This window comes from Diprion similis, chromosome 5 (assembly GCF_021155765.1).
Source record: "Diprion similis isolate iyDipSimi1 chromosome 5, iyDipSimi1.1, whole genome shotgun sequence".
NCBI classification, from domain to species: domain Eukaryota; kingdom Metazoa; phylum Arthropoda; class Insecta; order Hymenoptera; family Diprionidae; genus Diprion; species Diprion similis.
In genome coordinates, this window is record NC_060109.1 from 3406078 (window position 1) to 3417256 (window position 11179).

At 40.5% G+C, this 11179-nt stretch overlaps 1 protein-coding gene across 1 annotated transcript; it reads right to left on the reverse strand.

The window, feature by feature from the left end:
• Window positions 1–7755: 7755 nt before the first annotated feature.
• LOC124406383 lies at window positions 7756–8898 on the reverse strand. The gene is made up of 2 exons (XM_046881783.1): window positions 8323–8898; window positions 7756–8274 (listed from the first exon to the last, which is right to left on the reverse strand). Exons 1-2 carry the CDS (start codon window positions 8896–8898, stop codon window positions 7756–7758), a joined length of 1095 nt encoding a protein of 364 aa, XP_046737739.1.
• Window positions 8899–11179: the final 2281 nt, after the last annotated feature.

Below are 11179 nucleotides of genomic sequence, written 5' to 3' on the forward strand. Positions count from 1 at the left end.
CTCTATTAGTACAACATTATCGTTATTAATCTAATAAGTACGTCGGAATGATTTTGGAGAGTTGTTCTATTTTTATTTATTTAGTTTTACTTTTTTTCCAATTACGTACCTTGAGACGGGGTACAGTTTTGTTTTCTTTTACTGTTTACAATTTATTCACAACTCGTTCTTTTCTACCCTGTGTTTGTGTAAAATCATTATACTCTCCAGTCAACATTAATAATCGTGAAATTAATATATAAACACTGTTTACTGAATGTAACGAATGTAATAGCGAATGATTATTTAATTTAAATGATTTACAAGTATGTGTAATATTAAGTTTGCATATTATCTGTAATAGTATAATATAGATCTTCACTTAAATTTACGGATACAACAATCATTGATATTATGAACAAATAAACAAGATTATAGTCACCCCGAATATTATTACCTGTTATAATAAAATTGAACCTGATCCCGCAGAATTTCAGGCTCAAGGGTAAGACAAATTAAAGCTAGAAAATAATGAAACAGAGACTCATCAGACGTAACTGAAGTTAATCAAGATGCGGAATGACAATACCAATTGTTGCAAGTTCTCCCTATTCAAAGTGTTGACCAATTGGATGGGTACAAATCACAACAATAGTAAATCAAAAACGTCAGTAGAATGGATAAATATTGCTCTATAACCTTTACAAATACTGTCATTTTTGGTAAATGACCATCCAAATTGTTAGCACTAGAGAGACCACAGCTGAAAAATTCTCTTGCATATTAATTATTTTTTTGATTTCTTAGTTACCGATCCTACGACGTTCTGGGCATTTTTTTCTTTGTTGCAATTCTGAGCGTTCAATTAGCGAGCAAAACGTTCTGTGAATGCATTCTAATCGTAAGTCAGAGAAATTTTTTATCAACAAATCACAAAAAAATTAGGCTAATCCCTTTGTATTTTATTCTTTTTATATTATATTAATTTGTATTTATGGAAATAGCTATAAACAATTTATGCCGGCCGGATATCGACGTAATTTCATGAGAAGAAACGATTGCGCATGGTCAAAAATGGAAAATTGTGATATTGAAAATAACAACGCAATACTAACCCCCCCCCCCCCCCCCCCCCTCAAATCATTGATAATTGACATTTGATAGCAGAAATTCTCTTGGTAATTAATCATTGATATTTCTTTTTTTTTTTCATATTTTCCTGTAACGGTTACTATTTATCGTCCAATTACAGCTACAAATTCAAATCAGTTTGACCGATAAACGAATTGGTATAATTTCCGTGATATTGACATTCTAATGATAGCACAAATTTATTTGGATCGAGACATTTAAAAAAAAAAAAGTAGTAGTCACATGTTAGAGACTGAATACATACTCATGGGCAAACAACAAATTCCTAAAAAATATTGAAAAAAATTGACCAAAGAATTCCATCCAGTAAAGTCAATTAATGTTATAAAGTGATCTTATTGTTAGATATTTGGCAAAATAGCTTTCTCCAATACATTGAAGCGACTTTAGGACTTGACTCATTGTCAGTCGCAAGCGAGCTTCATCAAATTTTTTCCCAAGTTGAGTATATCTGATTTCTGTATAGTTATTGTTGAGTACCAGTCAACGACATAAATGAAACCTCAGAAATTATAAGAAGAAAACGAAATATATTGAGTCAAGTATTTTTCAAAATTTCAGTGAAACATATGCAAAAGAGTTAAACTCCATATTTTGCCGTTTTTAAAGCCAAAAAAACTTGTCTTAGAATCGATTTGTAGGACGATATTTTGACTAATTGAACTGTCGGAAATTCAAAAAGACGCCCAGATCATCGTAGTACCAACTGCTGATGTTACGTCCCAGCCGGTAATAGAGGCAGCGTTCTCTTCGTGCTACTAATTACCGACGTGCAATTAGCGGATCAACGTCTTACACGCTCTTACTATAAGTTCTTAGATCTATCTATATCGATTCACACAGTTACCATTACAGCGTACATCATTCTTGTATTGATCATTCTCATGCATCCATAACATTCATATTAAGCTAAAATTATGTTTTCACATTGGAAAAGCATATTTTTTTACATCAGCTTGCACACTGGATGCGTCATTTAAGATTTGGAATAATAAACATTTGTAGATTTTACTCGAGACACTTTACTTTAGACACATTAAGACAACATTAAGACAAATAAGTTGAATCTACAAACTGAACCGCGAAGAGCATTAGTAAGTCAAGCCGGAAAAACAGTTTTTCCGCAATACTTTACATCACCACGAAAAAGGACGAGCCTGTCTGCTGTCCGACAAATTTCTGTGACGATCTCGAAAATGGGCAAGTGTAAGGCTGAAAACGCTAGGCTTGGTGGTCAAATACAGTGGCGTAACTATACTGTTCAAGGCCCGTGGCAAATGAATCGGATGGGGCCCTTTTCCACCCAATATAAAGAAGGTCAACCAACGCTAAAGTTTTTTTTTCATTTTATAATGAATCAGCACATGAAGTAGGTACCTAAAACGTTATTATAATTAGTGGATTTTCTAATAACTTTTAATTTGAAGATCGTACTGGATTCAAATCATAATTTTTGTTTAGGTACATAATGTTTATAATAAAAATTCCTTTTTTCGGGCTTTCTGTTGAGCAAAAGTATCAATGACATCATCAAAGTTCAAATATCAGGCCACGGAATGTTCGATGGATAGAATAGATAGGAATTTCTTATCTATCGGATATGTTCTCAAACTGACTGGGTGATATCTTTTCCAACAAATGCATTGTAAGTTTAATACATTTTTTGTTTAATTTGTGTAAGCACGTAGATAACTTAAATTAATTGAAGATAAAACTAATAAATTTTACTAAATGTTGTGATTCTCCTGTGCCCACGGCCGGGGGCCCCTTCGGGCTGGGGGCCCGTGGCATTTTGCCCGTCCTGCCACCCTATTGTTACGCCACTGGTCAAATAAGAAAGTTTTGAAAGACAGATGAGAAAAAAACATGCTGGAAAACAGTTTTTGCGCGAGACTGTTCATCATTGTGAAAAGGGAAGATTCTGTCGGTTTATCCGACAAACTTTCGCGATGACCTCAAAAACAGCCGAGTAAAAAATCTGAAACTCATTAGTTTGGGATATTTGTAATGGGATTTGGCAGCCAAATGAAAAAGTATTAAAAGGAAAACAAGTAATAAAAAATTGTGGAAAACCAAAAAATTCATACTTCTTATCTTGTCCCTCTATCATTTCCCGTCTCCTGGGACTTGCACGCAGCTGAAAAGTACCTACTCAGCTATGTGCGACCCCCTACATCCCCTCGACTTCCACTGAACATCTTCCGTTTTGATCTCTTCTACCACTCAAAAGCCCACTCTTCCAAAAGATACTTATTCAGACCCCCATGTAATCCTTAAATCCACGTTCCTGAGTAAACAACATTCTGACCAACATCATTCAGTGATCAATATGTTACCCGCAACCCCCTGGCCCGACGCTCACATGCTAAAGAACCGGCCCTGCAAAGAAATCGGCAGCGGCCCGGCTCCGCGCCGGCTGGAAAAAAGGGCACGCGCGGGTCAATCAACACGTAATCTTATGAGAAAGCAACACAGCTTATACTTACACAGCGTATATGCCCGCGCATCCGCCCGCGCCGATCGTTCAGCTGGCTGGCCTCTCTCCATGGTCCGTGCTCGTCTACAACCAGCCGGCCGGCGGCCGGGATCGACACATTCAGCCAAACATTGCGACACGCAGCGACACGCGCGACGTATCAATACAACAGAACGCTCTTGCATCAATAAAGCCGTATTCACGCACAATCCGTCCTTTTCAGGATTTGTTCTCTTCTTCTACACCTATTCTCCTGTTTTCTTCCTCGATTCTACTTTATTACTATTCTTTCTTTCTTTTTCTATACTTTCACTCCTTCCCCTCACTCTACCGATACACAGCCAGCACGCACGTATCAAATATTCTAACTACACTGACAATTTACTGTTAACAAAAGTGTATTTGGATATGGCGAAATAAATGTTTTGGTTAAATAAATTTTAGTTGATCGCGAGCCAAATAATGATCGACCGAAATTTGTTACGGCTAACAAATCACATTTGGCTAAACTAAAATTTGATAATAACGGCGAAACATTTATTTCGATATGTCCAAATATACGTTTGTTAACGGTAAAGAAAACCTTTTCTCGGTGTAAGTATAACCTCCAGGTTTTATCACTTGGGGGTGCCCTGGTCGGTTTCGACCTTAGCACGTATATTTTCAAATATCGAAATACGTATCTCAAACGCGAAAAAAGGCTGACATTTTTGTTATAAATAAAGAAATGATACGGATTTTACGAAATCGCAATGGTAAGTTCGTAGAATTCGTGCCATTTTTTATTTCTGCGTCAAATGAAAATGTGTTGAAGTATTTTTACATTAAAGAAATGATACGGATTTTACGATTTGACGCAAAAATAAAAAATGCTACGAATTCTACGAGCTTACCATTCCGATTTTGTAAAATCCGTATCATTTGCTTATTTATGCGTAAAACGAAAATGTATTAAAATGTTTTTGTTCAGAATTGTGTATAGAATGGGGCTGTGGAACCCTTTTTTGACATAGTAGGCGTAAAGTACACTGAGATGTGCATAATTTGCGGGCTTAAAGTTGAATTTTACACCCTTGAGCGTAAAATCATAAGTTTCGCATATTAGATACGCGATCGCAGAGCTGATGCTCTGTGCTCAGTCTTGTTTGGAACTTCCGCGTATGATTATGTCAATCATTGCGTTGTTCGTTATGCATGTATGTATGTATTTATGTATGTATGTATGTATGTATGTATGTATGTATGTATGTATGTATGTATGTATGTATGTATGTATGTATGTATGTATGTATGTATGTACATACATACGTATTACGACCAACATGGATGATAAGGATAACGACGACTATATTTCACTTGAGTTGTTCGAGCCAGCTTCGCCGGCCCGAGGGCGCGTTTGTTCGCTTTCCGCCCATGGTACACACGATACTTTTTGTCCACAATCTGTACCAAAAGTTTGCCTTTGAGTGCACAAATTACAAAAGAAAAATTCTAATGGGAATTTATTTTTATTCTCTTTATTCGGAACATTAAATAATGAATCAGTTCTTCTCTTCATCTAAAATTTAATTGAGAATTAAATCTTCTTCTTCGATGAGCAAATTCGTATTATTACAATTACTTTAGAGTTTTTGATTCAAAAACTCTAAGTAGGAATTTTTTTTGAAAATTTCGGTTTTATTAGCGTAATTAGGAATGGACGGTGTTACCCGTAATTTCTAGTTTGAAACTAAAGAATAACCCGACACTGTCACGTTTTATTATGTAGTTGTGTCAAATACGTACAGGCAGTGGGTAACGAGTTGCAAGCCGATGCGTTTGCCGGCCCAAGTATAGAACATATCTTCCGAAGAAGACAAGTATTTTACATGCGCAGTGTTTATCAGTAAAATCGCTATGAACTAAATAGTTTTAATTTTTATTCTGTTCTTTCAAATATTCAGCTTCGTCTGATGGCTTCATTCGATCGTAAGATCGTACCCTTTCATTATGAATATTATTTCGACAACGAGTATTTTCTAGAGCAAGCCTCTGATTTTTATTTGGGTTTCCATGTATACTCCAACGACTGGTGACGAAACGAATTGTACTTACGGTAATGGTCTGCAAAATAAAATCAAAAAATTGAAAACCACAATTTCCAACCTATTGCTGGTGATATGCTAACGTCGAAATCTTATCTCAGACAAGGTCAATGATTTGTTGGAAGTAGAAGACTCTTGAGGCTTCCGAAAGGTCTTACGAGATTTTCTGTATCCGTTTTTGAGAGAGATATCGTACTGCAAAGACTGCACGTGTCCAAACTTTTTGCATCGACCTTTGCCGCATTCATTTGAGCGATAAACTGTTTAGCATGAAACCATCCATATATAATTGGCGACAATTGATGAGAATTCGATTATAAGTAATCCGGAAAAATCGTCTCTAGGTAATATCAGTCTTTAGTTTTTTATGTCCAATTTAAAATTGTAATTTATTTATATGACGTTTCAAAAAAGTTTTATGAGTGAAAAGAAGGATTGACGAACATTAAATTACGTTCAACTGCTTCATTCTACTTCGGCAAAACCTTTATTTATTTGAATACTATTTATCATTGTCACCTTTTGTCTGTGCATACTTGGATTGCATGTTCCAGCAATTGGATTGATGCTGTAATTTCTTTCTCTCAGACTTTCAGCATGTAACTAGCAATTGTCTACCGAATTGGTGAATGAATGATTCTCATTAACTTTTATTCATAATAATTTATCAATTTCACTTATTCGAAAAAATATTTACTAGTAGTATTCTTGTGTAGAAGGGTCTACGTTTTCCGCTGCAAATGAATTATATTTTTGAAAAACCATGTAAATCTAGCATAAGTTGAAGAATTAGTTTTATACGTCACTGCATCTTCGTTCGCTATGAAGTTATTAGCCTTGACTGAAGACTATATCTTCAGTCAACGGAATGGATTATGTAATAAACATATGTACACAAATTACATGAGGTACATATAGGAACAACCATATATATTTATCCTTTGATTAACTTCATCGACTAATTCTCCCATTATTTGCATCAAGAAAAGGTTTCTAACTGGTTCTAAAGGTTTATTCCTATTAAACCAGGTGTATGTTTATTGTGCATCTACTCAGAATTTTTCTCGTTCATATTCGGTTACGCAAAGTCCCATAAGGCTATCAGTCTTTACCACGGTCTTACATACAGGTCTGGAAACTCCGACACTTTTGAGTGGTAGGGGGTGTCACCGTTAGTGAGGCACAAACCTCAGTTTCCTATCTCTCCGCTAGGGGCGCCATCGGCCCGGGGTATGATAGATATAGATATATACCGATAAGATGACCGAAAAATCAGCTGTTCGGATCTGATTTATGATTGGCTCACCCCGAGGGGGCAGCGCTGCAGACGGCGAAGACGAGAACCACGGTTTTGCCTCATTACCTGAGTCGTTTCCCACCCTACTACTTTCCGGACCTGTATGTAAGACAGTGGTCTTTACATATCCTCAGTCAACGACATATTTTTTCATCGTCATCCACACCAAATTATTTCTCAGTTGGTATGCCAGCAATTTAGAATATCTAAAGAGTTCCATGATTACGCCTCTTACCTCTCTAGATGTCTCTAGTGTAGAATGTTTCAACCACGGTCTTCTATACAGGTCTGGCGACTCGACTGGGTTTATGGTGGTGGGGGTGTCCCGCTTAACGGGCCCTTTTTCAATAGTCAGTTCTATCACCGCATAAGTCGTTGCGATCGATAAGGTTTTGAATCGCATGCGCCCTTTACTTGTGTCAGGTTCATTCTAACCACAATATTTCTAACTACGGTATAGAGGACCGTGGGCATAATAATGCAGCTCGTTTTCACACGCATACCACACCTGTTGACAGCACGGTCGTCGCGTCGTCAACCGTCAGCCATTTCCAAAACAAAACGTATTTCAACATGCGACTCTAGCGGTAAATGTAAGAACTACGTAAAGCGGGATCGAGGCCCTCAGAAAGGTTAGTAAACACTCCCACACAATACTCAGTTATTGGAAAGACAAGGGACTCAACCAGACGCTTCTTGAGCACTACGTCCACATCATAGGTTGTCATGTCACAGCAATGTGTTCCGTCCATCACAGTGCCGATCTATTACGATGCCGAGGTGCGTAAGCTGGTTACAAAGTCAATTGGATGGCCCCCCAGACAAAGAGAAGGAAGCTGCATTGCACTTATCGCGTTTATATATTTAGAGCTACCAATGACCATAGCTTTAGTTTTATTAACATTCAGGCTAAGTCGGTTCCTCGCACTCAACGACCAGACGCTCTCGATGTCAGCATTGACCGCGGCTGACGCTTCATTCATATCAGACGGCAAACAACTGAGATAAATCACAAGGTCATCTGCATAAAGCAAATGTCGACATCGCGAGAGGCACTGAGGGAGATTGTTTACAAAAAGTGTGAATAATAGCGGCCCAAGAACACTGCCTTGCGGCACACCTGACAAGAGAGGGCGTAGCCCCGAGGTCACACCAGTAGGGTCGCAAACCACTTGCGTACGGCAGGTAAGATTTGAACCACTCAACCACGTTGTCAGATAAATCAAAAGATCGTAGCTTCCATAGAACCAGCGCATGGTTGATGGTGTCAAAGGCTTTGGAAAAGTCTACAAATACCACCAGTGTCACCATACGATCATTAATCGCAAACCTACAGTCATCCACCAAGCGCAAGACGGCTGATTGTATTCCCATGCCCTCACGAAAACCAGACCAGCCACCTGACGTGGATCGAGGTAGTTCCCGTACGCTAGATGTACCACGAGTTGGTCGTACACTATACGTTCAAGAACCTTAGAGAGCGCGCATAGAAGTGAAATCGGTCTGAAATCTGACGGGCTAGTGGGATCGCAAACCTTTGCTATAGGTACAACAATTGAAGATTTCCATCGCGACGGGATCGATGCCATTGTTAGTAGCGAGTTATGAAAATGCCCATCTGCGGCATACTTAAGCAGTTCTTTGAATGTTTTAAAGGCCTGTATCGGAAGGTTATCAGGGCCGCATGCACGTGTTGTAATTCGTGCTAGCGCACTGCTGACACATCTATTCGTGATCGGTGAAAATGTGAAGGGTTCACTACACCTTTCGGTAGAAATCTGAACTGCTGGACCATCATATAAAGGATTCACGGAGCTAGACACAAAGTGTCCATTAAGGTCGTCAACCGAAATCGTGGCAGGCAGAGCAACCGGTAGCTTTTTACATTGAACGAGACCAAGGTTCTCCATCTCGCGCCAAAAAGATCGCGCACCACCACAAGTATCAAACCGCTTTTGTAGATAGGCTGTCTTAGCAGCTGGTAACGCACGTTTTACGTCTCTACGATACGCGACATATTCCGCGAAAACTTCCGCACTGTGAAATCTTTTAAAGGACCGGTAGCAGGCATTGCGCTTTTACATCAGACTCCTGATGTCCAGTGTTATCCACGGTGCAGGTGAACGCCGCGCAGTAAGTTTCTGGACAGGCACCGCGCGATCTAGAACTTCGTTCATGAGGTTGTTGAAGGCTGATACCCGTTCATCCACCGAAGGCATCGACGCAAACTGCGAGAAGTCAAACGCAGAGAGGGCGGCAGAGGCAGCACCGAAATCTGTACGGTCCCAAGGTCGGTATCGAATGATGCGTGGCTCCTGCCTACGTACACCATACTTTACGACAGCATATATTATTTCCCTGAGAGAAACGGCCGTGATGATTGACCCCAGGACTCTAGGAGATCAATGTTGTTGACAGCACATATATCAAGCCAGGTTGCAGAAGTTGCTGTGTGATGGGTAGGCTACATTGGCACGATATCATACCCCTGTGACGTAAAGAATTCACTAAGATGTACCGAGTCGTAGGTTGTAGATGACAGATCTGTATTGAAGTCACCGAGAACACACGAGAACTTATAGCGAGACTGCTGCTGAACAAGTTCATTCTAAAAAATATCGAGATGGCCAACCTTAGGAGGCCTGTACACTACCGCAAACAAAAGCTTCATTCCAGCATCTGCGCTGACTTCTATTAGAAGGTATTCCGGATATCCGTCCGTTGGAAGAGCAGTAGACGTGGCCACCGTTAGAGAGCAAAGCTCCTGGCGCACGAAAAACGCAACGCCGCCACCATGTCGCCCCCGACAATCAACCCTATGCAGCCTGTAAGATGGCCACATCACCTGTAAATCCAGAATCCGATCGTTGAGCCAGGTTTCGGATACAGCAATCACGTGGTATGCATTTAGGCGGAAAAACTCTCGAAACTCATCTATATGGGCAGGCAATGACTGAGCGTTAAGGCAGCAGACATTCAGCAACTCCGGGCAGATCAGTGAGTGCAGGGGTTCGATAGCAGTCGCAGGCGGGAGTCATTGCAGAGCTAGGGTTAAGGCCGACAAGCCAGAGGAGGGCAGCAAGCGTAAAGGTTTGATTCCCGGCCCAGGTCGAACAAATAGCGCGACATCAGCAATTCACACAGATCTCGGGCTCAGTGACGGATATTCCTTCAAGATCTGGTTCCGGTATCGATGCAGCTGCATGGGGTACCTTTTATTGATGTAGACCTTTCGGTCCGGAAAAGAGCCGTCGACATCCACTGCTCGGAGTTGAGGCTTGAGCTTTTAGACGATCACACAAAGCCGGAGACTGAAGAACTAATAGCAGAGGACGCGCAGCGGAGGTAGAAAAGGAGCCAGCAACACCTACATCTGAACGAGAAGCTGAGGTACCAGAGGCACACCGAACTTTGCTGCGTCCCATTCTTTGAAAACGGGCCACAGAATTACGAGGTAGCTCAACATTCAGTGCCGCTAACAGTTTTGGCAGTAACATATCCAAACGCTCGCCATCGCCACCATCCGGAATACCTGTAATCATAAGATGGTCTGCTATCTCATTGCAGGCAACCCGCATTAGCATAGCCTCATCAGCAGGCGCCAGCGCGCCGACCCGCCTGGCAGCAAGCTTGTCATTAATCGCGCTAATCTGTAACGTATGACGAGACGTTTCCTCTGCCAGCGAATCCACATGCTTTTTTACTCCCTTTACAGTAGCACTTACAGTTTCTAATCCTGATCTGAAAGTCACATTATCAGCTAGTATGCTGTCAAACTTTCCGCGGAGTTCCTCAACAACCGTCACGAGCGTGTTGACCTTAACAGCTGTGGCTTCAAATTCCACAAAGCGAGAGTTCATGGATGCAAGCACCGATGAGATTTTTTGTATCTCAGCTCCAATATCAATTGCCTCATTTCGTGAGCAAACTGGACAGCAACTGCGGACACGATCTGTTGCAGCTCTGTTGGTTTCAACCTGATATCGTGTCTTGAGACAGATAGCGTGAACCGAATGTTTACATTTATCACCAGTGGAAATGGCGCTGCTAGGTTCATCTATGGCAGCGTAACACAGAGCACAGTTCGGTGGAGCCATTCTGTCAGCCAGTCGGTATCGCAAACTGATATTTAGGTATAGATCGCACGCAGCCCCGGCGGAACAAATTTTTCTAGGGTGTGGAGTAGCACGA